This window comes from Coturnix japonica, chromosome 1 (genome assembly GCF_001577835.2).
Source record: "Coturnix japonica isolate 7356 chromosome 1, Coturnix japonica 2.1, whole genome shotgun sequence".
NCBI classification, from domain to species: Eukaryota; Metazoa; Chordata; class Aves; order Galliformes; family Phasianidae; genus Coturnix; species Coturnix japonica.
The window spans coordinates 151,241,817-151,259,677 of record NC_029516.1 but is presented as its reverse complement, the minus strand read 5'-3'; the positions used below and the strand labels follow the sequence as shown (position 1 = coordinate 151,259,677).

Here is a 17,861-nt window from a genome sequence, read left to right as displayed (position 1 = left end):
CACAAAATCTAGCTGAAGAAACTCAAGAAAAAAATAAAAATAAAATAAAATAATAATAATAAACATATATATATATATATATATATATGTGCAAGTGATGATGCACATCAATGACATTCTTCACCTAAAGGAATTTCTTTGTCAGTAATATATGGACATGTTTGAAATGACGACCAACCAGCCTGACATTCATGAGAAACAATATACAACATTATTAGTAGTCAGGATTAACCTCTGGCCTAACACTTGAATACGTTATTTCAGAAAGGTTATAATGCTACAATTGATTCTCCCTCTGTAGGCTGAGGCAGAGTTACTTCAGCACTTACCCTGATCCCTTTCAGGTTTCTGCAGTACAAAAAGAGGATCCAGCAAATGGGAGACATGCTGCATGCCTCATCCTACAGTCAAGAAGTTACTCCAACATCAGGTTACTGGTGGAGAACTTCGCCAAGTGCTTGGCTGCTGAGCTCATTCTGGCTGTGCAGTGCTCTGTAATTTATACTGGAGTTATTCCAAGGGATTAAATGATGGGAGTGAAGGTAATGCTGCCTTCTTTATGTTCTGACAAAGATTTAGAGCACAAAAGTTACTCGAACAAGAGCAAGAAACTTGAATTAAAGTAAAAATGCCCTTTAAAAACAATCTCTCTTGTGCAATGCAATTGTAAAATTAAGAGAAAAATGTAAATAAACAAGATGAACGAGAGATGAAACTCTCAAGAGTTTATAAAACTTTAAAAATATGTAGGCCATCAGTTTGCAAAGCATATGGACAAGAAAAGAGCTCCGTCGTTTCCCAACATTTCTTATGACAGCTCAGTTTGGTGACACGGGAATATGTTAAAAGCCCGCAGTATTAAAGACAGCTAGTTAAAGTAGAAATGTTAATTCCAGGCTACAAAAGGAAGTGCCAAAGATCCATATTCTGAAAATATTAAAAAACACATTCACACGTATGCAAATAGTATGGCATGGGTTTTGATAGCACTTCTGAAGTAGTCTCTTGCAGCCCCCCCTTCTTTCTACCTCCCAGAAGTTCTCCCCATACATTCAGATTTGTGTTGTTCTGGGTATCGCTGGATGTGAAACCACTTCATGGACAACACAAAACAGTGTTAGGAGAGAAACTGAAGGCTCTGTCCTTAATTCAGTGAGGTTGGAAAGGCTCAGTCTGTACTGACTAAGTGATGGAAACTACACAGCCTATAAATCTTTCCTACATGTTTTCTCCTTTTCTTTCAAAAAGAAAGGGAAAGAAATTAGAGCTAAAGGCCTTTTCTTTTTTTTTTTTTTCAACTATTGTGCATAAACCAGAATTTACTTCTTCCCTAAGGACGTCATTCTGACTGCTCTATGAAATGTGTAATTCTGGAACACACAGAGGCTCAGATGGACTTTGCCCAGTTATAAATTGAGAAACTTCCCAGTCACCACGAGAAACAGGCTTTAGCCAGTAAGGGATGTACTTCAGACAACGTGTTCACAAAGAGTGTAATTTTTACATATTTTAAGAGTGAATTTCTGTCATTAAAGTAACTTAGTAATTGCAGTTACACTTTTGTTTTACAGAGAGATTACAATAGCCACCTTCTGAAGAACAGATGTAAGTACTGAGGACAACTCTGTAGGTTTTTGACTCTGACATTCAAATCCTGGGGTCTACTTAACATTAAATGTCCAATGGAAGGAAAGAAGCAGTCACCATGGCTCAGCCTAAACAGGACACTTCCAAATGTTGATGACAGAGGAGCACAGACGCAGGAACTGGGAGCACTTGCAACAGACTGCAGAGAGGAACTGGGCTACCTCAATGCCTGTAGCCACAAGCAGTTTGCACCTACTCGTCTCATTAAATAAAGTACTTTATTTAACATAAGCACAGTAACCTTACTAAAACAAGGCAGACATCAGCTTCCAAGACGTGCCTATTTCTCCCCATTGGCTGTACTTGCAACCTACAGTGACTAACACTTGACTTTAAATCTGATTTTCCCATGCCACCCACATCTCTGAAATGTCAGCTTCTAGAGGTTCATTCTATAGGGGGAACCCTGTCACAACTATCCGGGGAGGAATCTAACTAGAGACTAAAACTGAGCTAGGATTCACAGCACACAAATTAAATCAGATGTTTAGAAAGAAAGAGGAGGACTACTCAGAGAAGCTTTATGAAACTATTTAATCCCATGAGTCTTCTACTGAATACAAGTAGAAAGGCTGAGAACTACATAGCCTTCATTCTCTTTTCTTTCTTTTTATTTCAGATGGTAGATACTAAAATATATTCAGATGCAAATATAAACCGTGCACTAATTCCAATGCTGCTTTTTCCTTTCCATCAAAGAGCAATACAATATTCATATGTAACTAAATATGAGGGTATTTTGGATTCTATCACTTTCTGCTGAGAACAAAGCCCTCTTCTTCAAATGTAAAGCAAGTTTCCAATGCATCTGCAATCAAAGATGCAGCTTAAATGCACAAGAGAAAATTGCTCTCAGAGGTAAAAAGCAGTCTACATTTAAGACTTCACTCTTCCTGACCAAGAGAATATGAGTGATAGAGAGATACAGGAAGGATTTAATAATCTTTGGGTATTAAAAGTCACATCCTTACAGCCTTCTTAAAAAAAACTCGTAACCAACTTCTACAGAAAATATTTTTTTGCATATGAAATGTCCAAGACAAGTATTTTTAAATGTATTTTTCAGTGATGATTGCTACACAAAAGTACTAATAAACACTGCAGCTTGACAATCACCTTCAGTACAATGAAGCTACAGTATTCTACACAAAAGAGTGCTAGTGAATCTGGTGGACATAATTCTGTCGCATTTCAATGCTAAGAAGTCACTGAAGGATGGAAGAATAATTGTCAACTAAAACCAGCTTTAATGAGTCCCTGAAAAAGTCAGACATATACACCAATCCAATAGAGCCAAAGGGGAAGTGAAAAAATAAGACAGAAGCAGCCATGCACATACTCTATGAAATCAAAACAAAGATAAAGGGAAGGAAAAGAGCACAATATGGAAAGCTGTGGGAACATTTATAACAGTGAATGTTTTTAAACAACATTTTGCACAGATTTTTTTCTTAGAGGAAAAAGATCACGCAACATATGCAGTTCTAGGCTTGACTTCCAGCAGCGAGGCAAAGCCAAAGCAAGCTGGAACTTGATTATGTACCATATGCTTTTCAGAAACAGAAGTATCAGATGTAAGACTGAGGAAAAGCATTTAGCAATCTGATTCAGATCTTTATTACCTTTCTGCTTTAACTCCGCCCATATAATCAGAAAGCCATAAAAAGAAATTTTTAGAAGTACTTCCTTTTATAGCTGTCTACTGCACCTCTGACCAAAGACTATCAAAAGGTTAATGCCAACATTAAGATCAAAAGTCTTAATACTCAAAAAAACCCACTTTAGAAATACTAACCTGTAGATTTAATGCTAAATATCTATTTCAATTCAGAGAATTTCCACTTAACCTCACATACTACATGTACAGCACACATCCCATATATATTATACACAAATACCTGGGCTGGATGTAGCTCTGGGCAGCCTGGTCTGGTGGCTGGCAACCCTTCCCATAGCAGGGGGTTGAAACTAGATGATCTTTAATATCCTTTTCAGCCCAGGCCATTCTATGATTTGCTCTATGATAAACTAAGCATCTAAGGCAAATGACCAGCTTCACAACCTGCAGGTATGACTTTTTGGCTGTATCTCACTGAGAAATAAACTTGACTGGAGGTCAAACAATTTGTGCCCCTCAAAGAAAACAAAATGTTTAGGAAGGGGCTACTCAGAGTGCTGTCTACCTTCTTGGTAATGAAGGGGACCAGGCTTAGATTGGGACGTCCCTCTTAATGGCTTTAGTGGGAAGGTGCAAAGAGGGCCAGAACTGGAAGGCTGCTGCAAACCTCTGTCAGTAATTTATTGTTTTGTCTTGGGTAGAGCACTGGGTGCAGTAGAGACTGTCTGAAACAATTTAACTCTAATCTACTATCAGGAAAACAATGTATCTGTTAAAGAAAAATTGAACTTTCCTCCACATTTTCCCCTGTGGTTAACTCATCCTCACCACAAAACCAGGACTATCCTTCATATCCAACCTCAGCAATCATCAGTAAAGCCTCACCGCAGCAGTCAGCCTTACATGAAAAACCCCAAAGCACTTCTGTCCTCATACAATGCTCTCTTAGAATCAGCTGGTTTTTTTCAGCTCCTTCATACTTCATGCCCATCATTATCACTGAGACTTATGGAGTACACTTCCCATTCACACTACAGAGTGATGATACAGTGTAAAAGCAGTGCATAATAAAATGGGAGGAGCTAATGGGCTCTGCTTTCTCTTTTCCTCAGTTTTGTCCTGTGAAACTAATACCAGCTTCTGCGAAACTCATCTTGTGAATTGTTTTGTTTTAAAATACGATGGAAAGTTACAGCTTTAACCTGATCAAACACTTCTCTCCGGCATATGACCTTTCATCTTAACATGTTCAAATATTTGTACTACTGTTTCAAGTTTAAACTGCTAGCAGAACTTTAAGTACTTGAAATAGATCTTGAAGATACATACTGTTCTAGAAAAGTACTGAATGGTCTATATCTTTCCAGTAACTCATTTACAGCTCCCGCTGAGTCCAATCACATGGCCTTCAACAAGGCTTGCTGCTGGGTTCTTGGCTACTTGGGTCACAACAACTCCATGAAATGGCATAGGCTTGAGAAAGAGATAAAGGGCCTGACAGAAAAGGACCTCAGGGTGCTCATCACAGCTGGTTGAACATGAGCTAGCAGAGCACTCAGAGGTGGTTGAGAAGGCCAATGGCATCTTGGCCTGCATTAGGACTAGCTCAGCCAAGAGGAACAGCTGGTGAAGGGACTAGAAGGAGAGCAGATGAGATAATCGTGGTTGTTTAAGAGAAGAGGAAGCTGAGGGGAAACCTCATCTCTCTCTGCAACTAACTGAAGTTTTAAGGAGGGTGTCAGTCTGGCCTCAGATAACAAGTGACAGGATAAAGGAAATGGCCTCAAGTTGTACCAGGGAAGGTTTAAATTGAACAGCAGCAAGGATTTCTTCACAGATAGGGTGATCAAGCACTGGAACAGGCTTCCCAGGGAGGCAGCAGGGTTCCCAGCCCTGGAGTTAAGAGACATAGGAATGTGGCACTGAGGGACGTACTGGAGGGATGAGACATCATAATAAAAAAGAAAAAAAAGTGAGTTAGTATTTAGGTTAAAAATATATTTCAAAACATGTGAAAAAAGCCCGAGTGCAATGTTTTGTACTTCGATACATTTTGTTTGAGGATGTACACATACTGCTTTCATCAGTATAATAGAACGTGTTTGCACTGCATACACAGAAAGGCTTGGGCTGGAAGGAACCCCAAAGGCCGTCAAGCTCCAACTCTCCTGGCCACAAGCAGGGCACCAACCTCCACATTTTACAATAGATCAGGCTGCCCAGGGCCCCATCCAACCTGGCCTTGAACACCTGCAGGGATGGGCCATCCACAACCTCCCTGGGCAGCCTGTGCCAGCACCTCACCACTCTCATGGTAAAGAACTTCCCCCGACATCCAACCTAAATCTTCCCCACTTCAACTGAAAACCATTTCACTTTGTCCTGACGTTATCCACCCTTTCAAAGAGTTGACTTCCCTCCTGTTTATAGGCTCCCTTTAAGTACTGGAAAGATGCAATGAAGTCACTCTGCAGCCCTCTCCAGGCTGAAGAAGCCCAGCTCCCTCAGCCTGTTCTCGCAGGGGAGGTGCTCCAACTCTCTACTCATCTTCGTGCCCCTCCTCTGGACCATCTCTAACAGCTCCCTGTCTTTCTTGTATTGGGGACCCCAGACCTGGACACAGTACTCTGGATGGGGGCCTCATGAGGGCAGAGTAGAAAGGGACAATCATCTCCCTGTCCCTTCCGACCACTCCTCTTCTGATGGAGCCCAGGATATCATTTGCTTTCCAAACTACAAGAGCACACTGCTGGCTCATGTAGAGTTTTTCACTCACCAGGCTTCCCAGATCCTTTTCTGCAGGGCTACTCTCAAGGACTGCTCAATCCAGTCTGTATACATGATACTTGTAACTATGCATGTCTGTCTGCCTTTCCCATAGACAAGCCTTAATTTGGCAACCTTGACAAAGTAAATGGTGCCTTTAATTCTGGATTGCCCATGTTTTAGATAGAGAAACCTTTTTCTGCTTAATGATGGCTTTTAAATCACCAGATATAAAAAGGGCTTCCTGTAAAATTTCTTGCCGCTGATAAAGCACATTTGTAAATTCCTCATGAGTCATGTATCAGGTGGAAAGGAAGGACAGAAAACAAGTCATGACTTTCACTAATCACTGTGGAACACAAAACAGTAGGCAATGTTAGTTAGCACAGAAGGAAGAAAAAAATAACTTCAATGATCAGTGAAGGGCTTGATCACTGCAAGCTGAAAATGTATTTCTCCTTTTAATTGAAAACCACTAGCACTACTTGTTCCTCTTCCTATGAAGAAACTCCATTTATGAAAAGGGACACCTACAGTATATATGATGTTTTACTCTCAGAATCAACAACTCCCACAACTTCCTTCTTTAACCAAATTATTTGCTTGTTTTCCAGATTTAGTCCTGCTCGGTAGAAGAATCAACATTTTAATGAAAAAGTATCCCCAAAAGAACATTTAGGCATATATCTGACTCAAAGTCCCACACCATTACAAAGGATGTTTGACAGCACAGTTTGCTAGTCTTATTTCTGGAGACGGCAGAAGCAGTTCTTCAGTCTCAACAACTTTTGTACAGTCATGGCAATTAGGGGATGTCCCCAAGGACTGGAAGAAAGCAAATGTCACTGCAGTCTTCAAAAGGGGACTAAAGAAGAGGATTGAGGGAGCTCCAGGCTAGTAGACACCACACACTGAGCCTTGGAAAGATGAGTGGGTAAATCCTCCCAGAACTTATTTCCAAAACACACTGTGGACTTAGAAAAGTGACTGAGGGTAACGTATATCAGTTCACAAAAAAGAAACTGACAAATCCGTATAGCCTCCTACAGTGAAATTACCAGCTTGGTAAACAAGGGGAAAGCAGTAGATACCACTTGTCATGACTTCAGTAAGGCTTCTGATGCTGTCTCACATAACATCCTCATACAGAAAATGATGAGCTACAGTTTAGACATAGGCAGTGTGATGGACTGAGCACAGGCTGAACTGCCAGCCTCAGCAAGTAGCTATCAGCAGCTGTCCACCTCAGTGCTTGTCGTGGGGCAGAATAAGATGGGACACAGTGCACCACCAGTAAGTCTGCAAGTGGTAGAAAGTCTGGAGGAGGTGTTGATAGCTGTTATGCCAGCTAGAAAGACCTTGACAAGCAAATGAAATGGACCAGCAGGCATCTTCAAGCTCAGTGGAGGGAAACACAAAGTCCCACCTCTGGAGAAGAACAATCTCATGCAACAGTACACACCACGGTTGGAAAATGGCTTTACAAAAATGGACCTAATGTTCCAGGTGGACAAGTTGAATGAGAGCCAGCAATGCATCCTTACAGAAAAGGTCAACGGCTTCCAGTGTTGCATGAAGCAGAACACTGCCAGCAGGCCAAGGGAAGTGATCTTTCCCTCAGCTAGTAGCTATGAGACCTGGAGTAGTAGGCCCAGTTCTGAGCTCTTCAGTATGAGGGATGTGGATATATTGCAGTCTAGCAAATAGCTACAAAGATGCTGAAAGGACTGTAGCATTTAATGTGTAAGGAAAAACAGAGCTGGGAGCGTTCGGCCTGGAGAAGAGAAGGTCCAGGTGAGGATCTTTTTATCAGTGTGCACCAAGTACCTGGGAGCAGAGTGGAATAAACAAAACAGAGCCTAAGTCCTCCTAAGGGCACTAAGGACAGAACAAAAGATAACGTGAACAAATTAAGAACCAACAAAGCATAATAAATCATCTCACTCTGAGGGTGGTTGAACACTGAGAAATATACTGTGGAGTCAGTTTTCTTGAGGAATACCTAAGTCCCAACTGGATACGGCCCTGGGCAACCTGCTCTAGTTGACCCTGCTTTGCAGAGGCAAGATTTGACTACGTGATCTGAAGAGATTCATCCCAACATCAAGTAATCTGCTACATGACTATGAGAAGTTTTAAACAATAGTAAAAAAATTAACATTTTGGAAAAGGAAATAAATGGTGGAATGCTTAACTTTACATACACGTTTTGTTCCCTTCTGTTTGCAAGGCTTCAAAATTAAACTTTACAAGGCCAAACATGCAAGAAAATAGTAACATTCGTTTCTTTACATGTTACTGCTTCCCAAATTCAGTATCTGAAAGCAGAACTGGGAGAAAGCAAGACTGAGTATTGCCTCTTCTCTCTTTTTCCAGAATGTTCTGCCAGTGCATTTAATAAATGAGATTTCTCAGCATTTAAGCTTATTCTACAAATATCTCACTGCAGCCCAAACCCAATTTCATGAACTGCTGCAATCAATGCTCCAATTTCATTTTACATTCCTTTCTTATTTTTACCCTGCAAAACAATTCCTCTTTATGATAACTAAAGATCAAACAAGAGACCAGCAGACTCCTGTCATCACAGGCAGTGATCTCTCAGTCTGTTCAGATGCTCCATGACACTTAGTTTTTCCATCCCTTTTCTTTCATTAGAAGCTGTTCCAGAATCAAGCTTCTCTGGAATCTAAAATATTCTTCTGAAGTTAAAGATGGGGAGAATTATTATTTCTAAGTATATATATACAGTTTCTCTCTGGAGCTGACCCTTATAAAGCATTAAAAAACTTCAGATGTGATTTTCTTAGCCATCAGCTTGACTGTTTTCCCCTAACAGAATACCTGAAAAAGTATCCAGGCAGATGCAAACATACAAATCAAGTCCCACCATTCAAGATGCTCAGTTTTAAGGAAGACAGTCACTCTAGAGGCCAAAGTTGTAACCATGTGTGTGAGCTAATAAGCTCTAACATAAGGCAAAGCTTATCAATCATAACAAGATCATGTGATAATGTAAATACATAGCTTCTAAATTAAGACTTGGGCAAGGCTCAACAGCTTGGCAGCTGCCTAGTCTTGCATTTCTATGAAAACATTATTTCCAAAGACAGTTTTTCTGCCTCGCACTGTTAAAAAATAATAATAATAATATCTCTTTTCTGCACTGGTTCTATCTTCACCTCAGTCCCTCACATATATTTGTGACCAGAGCTGCACAAAAATATTCCATATGAAGATTTTCCTAGCATCAATATCAATGATGCTGTTGGAAAAAAGGGAGGGAAAGAAAAGATACTTAAGTTTTCTTACCTGTTGTGCTCCATCCCCGCTAACAATTGGGGAAGTTAGAAGAGGGATTTCACTACTTATAATCGAACTGGTATCCAGTAATGGTGGGTGCTCTGCCATCATCGACGGTACACAAATTCACAGGATCACCTGCAAAGAAAAAGTCACTCAAATGATTAAATTATACATATCTCAGAAGAGTTATCCTTCAAAAACAGCCTCATGTGAGATTTGGGTTTTTTCAATTTACAATGCTGAACACACATTAAAAGCTATGCTTCTTCATCTCAGCAAGCACATAAACTTGAAGATACTTCACCAACTAGGAAAAGCCGTACTTTATACAGAGGGTAGGTTTAGACCCCCTCTAGTGGCTGAACATTAGAAGATTCATCACAGCTTTTGAGATATGAAACCAGATTTTTTTTTAACCTTTGATAATAATAAAGACTTTTGCCTAAATTTGACTGGAACTACTGACCAAATGCCGACTGGAAAGATATGAAAACAGAAGCCTTAGAGCTTAGATATACAGCATGTTTGTTTATATCAAAGTGGTATCGACCAACATCTATGAACAGGGGCAGCATCAGTACTATTTTCTTTTTCGTCTTGTTATTACCCCAGCCAGGAACAACTGAAAGGTCCAAGTGAGATGAAAGAAGTCTTAGGTACAATCTTATATCTGTACTTAAAAAAACCAAAGCAGCATTGTTTTCATAGCCAGTAGGCAGCCCTTTAATAACTTTACTAGCAGCTAAAAACTGCAAGAGAAATAAAGAGAGGCAAGAGGTCCCTGAAAGCAGTGAGCCACTTGAGCTCTGACGAGCACCAAGTAACAGCAGCAGAAGGAAAATCCAGCTAAGCGTCCTTATCTGTGACATTAACCAGCCATTAAAAAAAAAAGAAAAAAAAAGCGGTTAATGTGCTGGTGTGGTATGAGGAATTAAGACAAGATGATGATTACAGTTTTTCCATGCAGGAAATGTGTATTATGAGTCTAATAAATGGCTTCTGTAATTCTACTTAATTAAAAATTAAATAAATAAATCACCAACATCACTGGGTTACGCTGGTTTCATGTACCCTTCTCAACCCTGTCCCACTAAACCCTCACACTTGGTTTCTGAAATAAAAGAAGAAAAAAAAGCAATCAACAATAATTAAGAAACTGATATTTCTTAACAAAACAAAGACAGATGGAAAAAAATTCACTAGAGGCAAATTGCGCATCCAGAATTCCCATAAGTCAATTACATTTTCCATCTTGAAAACAGTGTTTCACATCAAATTTATACATAAATATGCTGGGGAAAAGCTTACACAGAATTTCTGAAGCAGAACTGCCTCCCTCCACCAGCACTTACTGTAGCCTGGTGAAACAAATCAGGAACAACTTTTAAAGTTACATAGTTTGACAGTCAGTAAGATTACTTGGGATCATCTGGCTAATGAAACTCTCTTATAAACACTTCTAATACTAATACACCATCTGTTCAGAGAGACATTTACTAGTCACAGCGTATAGCTTGCTTTAAATGAAAAAATACCTGACAAAATGGAAGGGATGGAGCCAGCTGAATGACTCCAGCAGTATGTTCTAGAGGTGTTATTTGATTAACTCCAAGAGCTGCTGTTACAGCTTCCTGCACAGGTGTCTCAAACAATATCTCAGCTATACATATACAGTGCAGTTTGGCTGCTCCAAAGGTTGTCCTACCCTAAAATTATGAACTTGGAGAAAGAAAAAATAAAGCCTTCTGCAATGATCTTAGATCAATCGTTTACTTTCTTGGTATACTCTAAAGATTAAAGTTGAGGGGAGAAAGTCCCTCCAGGTTAAAAGTCTTTGAAACCTAACTGTGATTATTTAAGAACTGATCACTACTTATGCCAAGCCATTTCATAGAGACACAGAATCACTAAGGCTGGAAAAGATCATCCCATCCAACTGTCCACCTACCATCAACGTTCCCCCATTAAATCACATCCCTCTGTACATCTAAACATTTATACCTGCTTAATTAGACCAATTAGTCTCCCAGGCATTAAGTTTTCTTATCCCTACCTTTCTTTAAAAGCTTTCCCACACATCAAAAAAGTCCTCCAGGCTACCATCAGTCCCCACGGCTTGTGCAGGTGGCAGAGGGCTGATGAGAGTTACTTGGATCATCTTTCAAGCTAGCAGGTTTGAAGGTAAGCTTCCCAGGATAATATCCAATGACCACTTAATGCAAAATGAACACACAGCCTGGAAGCAGGGGTTAGAATTAAGACATGCTTTCTCCCACGGTACCTATAAACAGGCTTGCTCTTGTGACATCTCTTAATCTCACAGGTATAGAACTAGCTATAGAGTCAGAGACAAATTGATTACAATACTCCAGACTGTAATACAACACACTTCAGGTCTACACAGACATGGATTTCCCCAGGTTTAATTTGAATCAAGCTCATTTTTCCCAAGCTATCCCACTAATGACTGGACTCTTACATAAAAGAGCGCTGATTTCCTTTATCACACAGTGATTTTTGCCTGAATTTGTAGCTTGCGATGCATTTAGTACTTGCAATATTTGTTGGGCCTAAATCAAAGCACACCCATCAAATTGGACATAGATGAGAATTAAACATAACCCAAACCAATGCAAATATGACTGCCACGATCACTTCTGCAGCTCTTCCAGCACGTAAACAGCACTGGACGTATTTAACAGCTGTACTAAGCTTCTTTTTTTTCTTTTTCTTGCAAATGTATAAAAATGTGATTTAGGAGAAACTAAGGTTCCTATAGGCACCTAAGTACTTCAGTTTATTGCACAGACTTTAGTGCTTTAACTAGGACACAGCTAAGTCCCATGTTGGGTCTGAGGGTTTGATTTATTCTGGAGATGAAGCACTGCTGCTCACTGATAAGTCCTGACAGGAGGCACCAGGCATACTGTTATTCCTGATGTCCTTCACAACAATAATAGAAGTGCTACCTGTCAGGCTGCGTAATCAATCTAAAGAAAGAAGTAAATCAATGCTTTCTTGACAATACAATATTAGATTTCTTTGCAGTGCCACATGGTTAAAGCCTCACAAAAACGTGGACCAGTGTTATGTGCAATAAAAATCTTCTCCCTACCACTGGTTAAAAGGCACCAACCTGTAGACACTGGTGTTCACTGCCATACCCATCACAGAATCATAGAAGGATAGAATCATAGAATTACCCAGGTTGGAAAAGACCTTGAAGATCATCAAGTCCAACCGCAGCCTAACCAGTACCCTAACTCTAACAACCCTACACTAAATCATATCTCTGAGCACCACATCCAAACGGCTCTTAAACACATCCAGGGATGGCGATTCAACCACCTCCCTGGGGAGCCTATTCCAGTACCTAACTACCCTTTCTGTAAAGAAGTTTTTCCTAATATCCAACCTAAACCTTCCGTGGTGCAACTTGAGGCCATTTCCCCTCATCCTGTCACTTGTCAGTAGATGTGGTACGTCTACCACTTGCAGATGCCTTCCCTTTAGCTACGAGAACAAGAACTGACAGGAATGTGTAAAGGTAGAAGAACTGCATAGCAGAAGATGTCAGATAAAACAGAAAAGGTTAGCATCAAAATAACAAAAGTTCAATAAACCTATCTTGGGAAAAGATACAATTATACCATGTTTGATCTAAGGGTATCAAGTGGGCACAGAGCACTTATATGAACAGAACCAGCTACCTTGCACTCATAGTTTCTGAAAGAAGAGATCTACCCAGAGCTTTGAAAAAAAGACTTCCATATAACCTGAATCCTGGGCAAGTCTCAGAGGTCAGGAAGAAAACCAGAAGTCTCACATTAAATAGCCTACTGTAAAAGGGCAAACGGGACAATGTGCTCATGCCAGCCAACACCATCTGACACCAAACAGGTCCACAGTCAACTCTGTATGTTACTAAAAGACAAGCACGACTGGTGAAAAGAGCTTATCCAATTGATAAGAATCTGCTGGTGGAAGATAAAGGTTCTGATAAGAGCACTGGTATAACAACTAGACCATTCCCAGCATTACACATTTTTTCTCCCCCCAAAAAATCATTACCTGGATTAGAATTGGAATGACAGCTGTCAAAAATATGAATGGTAAATGTAGCATTACGGAGCAGGTAAGTTTCAAATAGGATGAGAAGGATTAGCTCTAGGCTTCTCATTGTAGATGTTTTTAACTTGATTCTCAGGAAAAAACAAAAAGGAAGTTAGAAGGAAGACTGGAAATGACAAACCATAACAGTGATAAAAGACTTAGTCATTTCACTATACTAAAATTGCATGAATACTTAAAAATATATTTTTTAAAAAGCCAGACATACCTAAAGGCTTTAAATCCATCAAGGTAAAGCTATTCTTTCTAGAAAGAAAGATTAACTAAATCCTGTGAAGGGCTGATTCTTAGAAGGACAATATAATAGAAGTGGACAGCCAGAAAAGCACAAGTTCCCCCCAAAAACTGCTAATGAGTTACACCCACAACAGAACCTCATTTAGCAACAAGGACAATATTTTTCCTGCCTCTGGCTGCAAACAAATTGGAGCACTACTGCAACAATTTAACAAGCTTTGTCTCCAACACCCTCACTTTCAACTGTTGGTATTTGTTCAAAAGAATACTAAGAATGACTGGGACTTCTGGACAATATTGTTCCATGTAGGAAATACTCCAGGATTTCAGATATTCGGACAAAGAGCACCACAAGATCTACTTCTGCAGACCTGGATGCAATGCTGCAAAAGTTACCCTCCAGCACCAGTAATCCACCTTCAGGTGAACAGAGGTAGAGACTGCATATGCCCTGATACAGACCAACACAGGTAGAGTAGCTGCAACATTTTCACCTTACTGTGAGTAAAACCACTCCTGCAGCTCTTGATGGTAGAGCTGTTTTTCATCTCCACATGGTTTCCTAATGCCAATAGGAATGTTCAGACTCAGAACTTGAGGTCCTGAGGAAGAGAAACAGCTTGCATTAGGACAACAGATGATTTAACTAGTCTTGTCAAGACCGCTGAAAGCTAACAGGTAGTAAAGAAGGGGGGAAAGCAAAGAGATAAATCTAAGGATTTACGGCCAACTAACCGCACCGTTCCAGTAGATTAAAAAGGACTAGAAAAGCAAGACACCTTAGATGAATAGACAGATAATGCTGTTGCTATGTACAGAAGCAGCTGAGACAATTTCCTGCTAGTAGCCCCTTAAAGGCACAGTTATTTAGAAATATAGACTAACTCACACACAGCATTACTGCTGCATAAACAGCCTTTTTTGTTGTTTCTTGGTACCAAATGTTCTTAGTATGAAAAAACCATGACATAGACATTCAAAGTGCAATGCAGGATTCTTTCAGAATCCACACTGAGTCTGTCCCAGCATTCCAGGAAGATGCTGTCTGTCCTGAGTTTGTTACCAAGCAGGATAAGTTAATGTTCTGTACAAGACTTTGCACTAAACCACCCATCCCTACTACCCCAAATTATACTGCTATTCATTTTCTTTATCTTAAGAAGATTTTCAAGTCTTCTGAAGGCTACCAAAGCTGAAACAATGTGAAAGCATTTATATTTCCTATATCTGACTTGTTAGAGACTCCGGGAGTGATGTCTGAGGAATCATTAAGGAATCTGTACCAACAAGCCAGAAGGCCAGATGACATTAAGGCTCAAAGGAGTTCTTACTCAATAGTTCAGTATACAAGTATATATTCCTAAATTAAAATGACAATTAGACAATCCATAAATACCTTTGGATTTTCTCCTTAAACACTTGTATTCCTCTCCGATACGTACAACTCTGACTGCTACTCGATCACTTGTTCGTTAAGGGTTAAGGAACACTGAAAGGCTGAGATCACTGGGCAGTGCATTTCCTCTGCACTGAAAAGGCTCAGCCTTTCCATCCCCAAGAGTCCAGCAGCTGATCTTAACGACAGCCTCTGAAAACACATCAGCATTAAATCAGCTGGATCACCAAGGTAAAAGAACATGAGTCAGCAGCATGCATTCTCATAGCAACGCGTGCTGGCAGCACGTTGGACTGCGTTAGCAGAAGCACGGGATGGGTGCTTATTCCCAGACAGTCAGCATTTACAAGGCAGCATCTGGAGAACCACATCCAGCTTTGCTTTTCCCAGCCACCCCCTCAGTATGAAAGAAGTGCCCCAAAGACAAACAGGTTTAAGCAAATAACAGCCCAGGAAATGCTAAGAAAACTGGAGAAGACTAGGGGTCACCTACCTGCTGGATTCCACTACCTACAGGTGCCTAGGGAGAGCTCAAACCAGTCTTCCTGGAGGCACACAGCAGAAGGATGAACAACCACAGGAATGGAAATTTTATCTGATCAGAAGGCAAAAAGGTATCTTCATTGTGAGTTGTGCGGTACTGGCACAGGCTGCCCTGAAAGGCTGTAAAAATATCAATCCTGGAGACCAGGGATCTCCAAAGTGGGGTGCATGTATTCAAGGGGGTGGGAAGCAGCCCCTTGGGGTGCAAAAACATGTTTCTTGTACTATCAGTAAGTACAAGACTTCTCTACCTCCCTAATTAGTACCACAACATTCAAGGCAACTTAATCCTCTGATACTCTAATTCCATCGAATCTGGAGACCAACAGATATGTTTATTATTACAGAGACTGTACACAAGGACCTTGATTCTACAGAACATGAAGTCAGGAGGTGAGCAGTGAGAAGACCAAAGCACGCAACACAGAAAGGTAAAGCATAAGGAACAGACTCCTTGATCAACACTGAACATTTCCAAATAGGATCTTGATATTAAACTACAAGTGACAATAATGGTTCCACTCCAAGATTTCTCTGTCAGTAGAGCAGTTTCATACATGCTGCAGCCTGCATCATGTTACAGCTGCCAGCACAAGGTTGCCATGAGGTGTTTTCCTAGTGGGCCTCAGCAGACAGGTGTGCATTCCTTCCTCACCTGGCTCCTCCTGAAGCTCTGCTCCCCAGGAACCACAGGCACAGCATCCTCAGAGGCCTGGGCAGCTTCCAGTAAGGAGGGAAAGCTGCTTTGCTCAGGAGGCAACTCCTTCTAGGCTTTGCCTAAGGTCAAGGACTGAACTTAAGAGAATCCAAAAGGCTGTAAAAGCATCATACAATCACAGTGTAAGAAATGCCCTACCTTGCCTTTCCCAACACAAATACAACAGGTTCACTTTAAGTGGGCAACATGGCAAACAGCTGAAATACTGAAGACATGTAGCGCTGCTTAAAGCCTCACATCTAAGCGACTCTTCAAGATGAGAGCTAATATTTAAACTTTTCCTCTGCTTTACATGTTCATAAGTACTCACCGTGCCCATTCTTTGATGACTCCTGAGAGATAAATCTATCATTTCCCACAGGTCTCCTCCTGCCAATTTGAAATCTGTAAAAATGACCATCCAGATTCCTCCTTATCTTTCAAATCAGCCAACCCTCTGAGAAGACACCAGATAAGGCTGACAGTTAAGGGCCCAGCATGTACAAACAAGCTAAAACAGAGGAAGTCCTGAGAACAGAATACACTGCTGGATCCTTGAGGTGAAGAGAAAAGGACGAAGTGTATGTGACAGATGTTACTCATGTCACTGCTGAGGTACAGGGATGTTACTGGTACAGAAACATAAAATATAATTACCCAGTGATCCATGAGGTGGCACATGAGCTATTTAAGCTAAAAACAATAACCAAATTCTCTTCAGCTTATAAGAAAAGAATCACAAGCTAGCAGAATGACCACAGTTAGGTGTGGCAATTACAGTACAGCAGCTTTTGTGCTTTTCAATTGGAACCAGTTTTTCTTTGAAATTAACATCCAATTTCTCTAAAATATCTGCTTTGCTTTCTCAGCTTTTCCTATTTTAGAAAAGCGATTCCTGCAAAACTTGGTGAAATGTTTTGTAACAGAACAAAGAATTGCTATTTTTTGTCAGAAGAAAAGTGCTTTGTGGAACACGTCTATTTCACTGTAATTTGACAGACTCCTTTTAAGTGATGTGAAACAAATGGTTATTCCCTTTAGTCTCGGTGTTTAAAATGCCACAGCTGCAAACAGGCAGATATATAAAACCTCTAAGAAGTGTAGTTTTGTAAAGTGAATCAACAGTAACAAACCGACAACAGTAGAAACTGCAAATCAGAACAGTCGGGAACAAAGATACGTTGCAAAGCATTTTCATAAGCAATGCAATTCCCTAAAGGAAAAAAAGAGAATCCATAGCCTCTACAATGAGGTAAGGAAATACTTCACCCATAGCTCACAAGTAGCGAATGTGTGTGACGCCAACACAATTCTCAATCATAGAATCATAGACTTACCCAGGTTGGAAAAGACCTTGAAGATCATCAAGTCCAACCACAGCCTAACCAGTACCCTAACTCTAACAACCCTCTGCTAAATCATATCCCTGAGCACCAAATCCAAACAGCTCTTAAACACATCCAGGGATGGCGATTCGACCACCTCCCTGGGGAGCCTATTCCAGTACTTAACTACCCTTT

General features: G+C 40.4%; 1 protein-coding gene across 4 annotated transcripts in view; it reads right to left on the bottom strand.

The window, feature by feature from the left end:
• FNDC3A (fibronectin type III domain containing 3A) overlaps nucleotides 1–17,861 on the bottom strand; it is a 99,206-nt gene that overhangs the window by 73,030 nt on the left and 8,315 nt on the right. For 3 of the 4 annotated variants that reach the window (XM_015851815.1, XM_015851816.2, XM_015851817.2), the window contains exon 2: nucleotides 9,344–9,472. In XM_015851815.1, the coding sequence (XP_015707301.1) occupies nucleotides 9,344–9,445 (102 nt within the window). In that variant the 5' untranslated portion in view covers nucleotides 9,446–9,472. Of the gene's footprint in view, nucleotides 1–9,343; nucleotides 9,473–17,861 lie in introns of those variants that run through there. The other variant, XM_015851821.2, reaches the window with a different exon arrangement.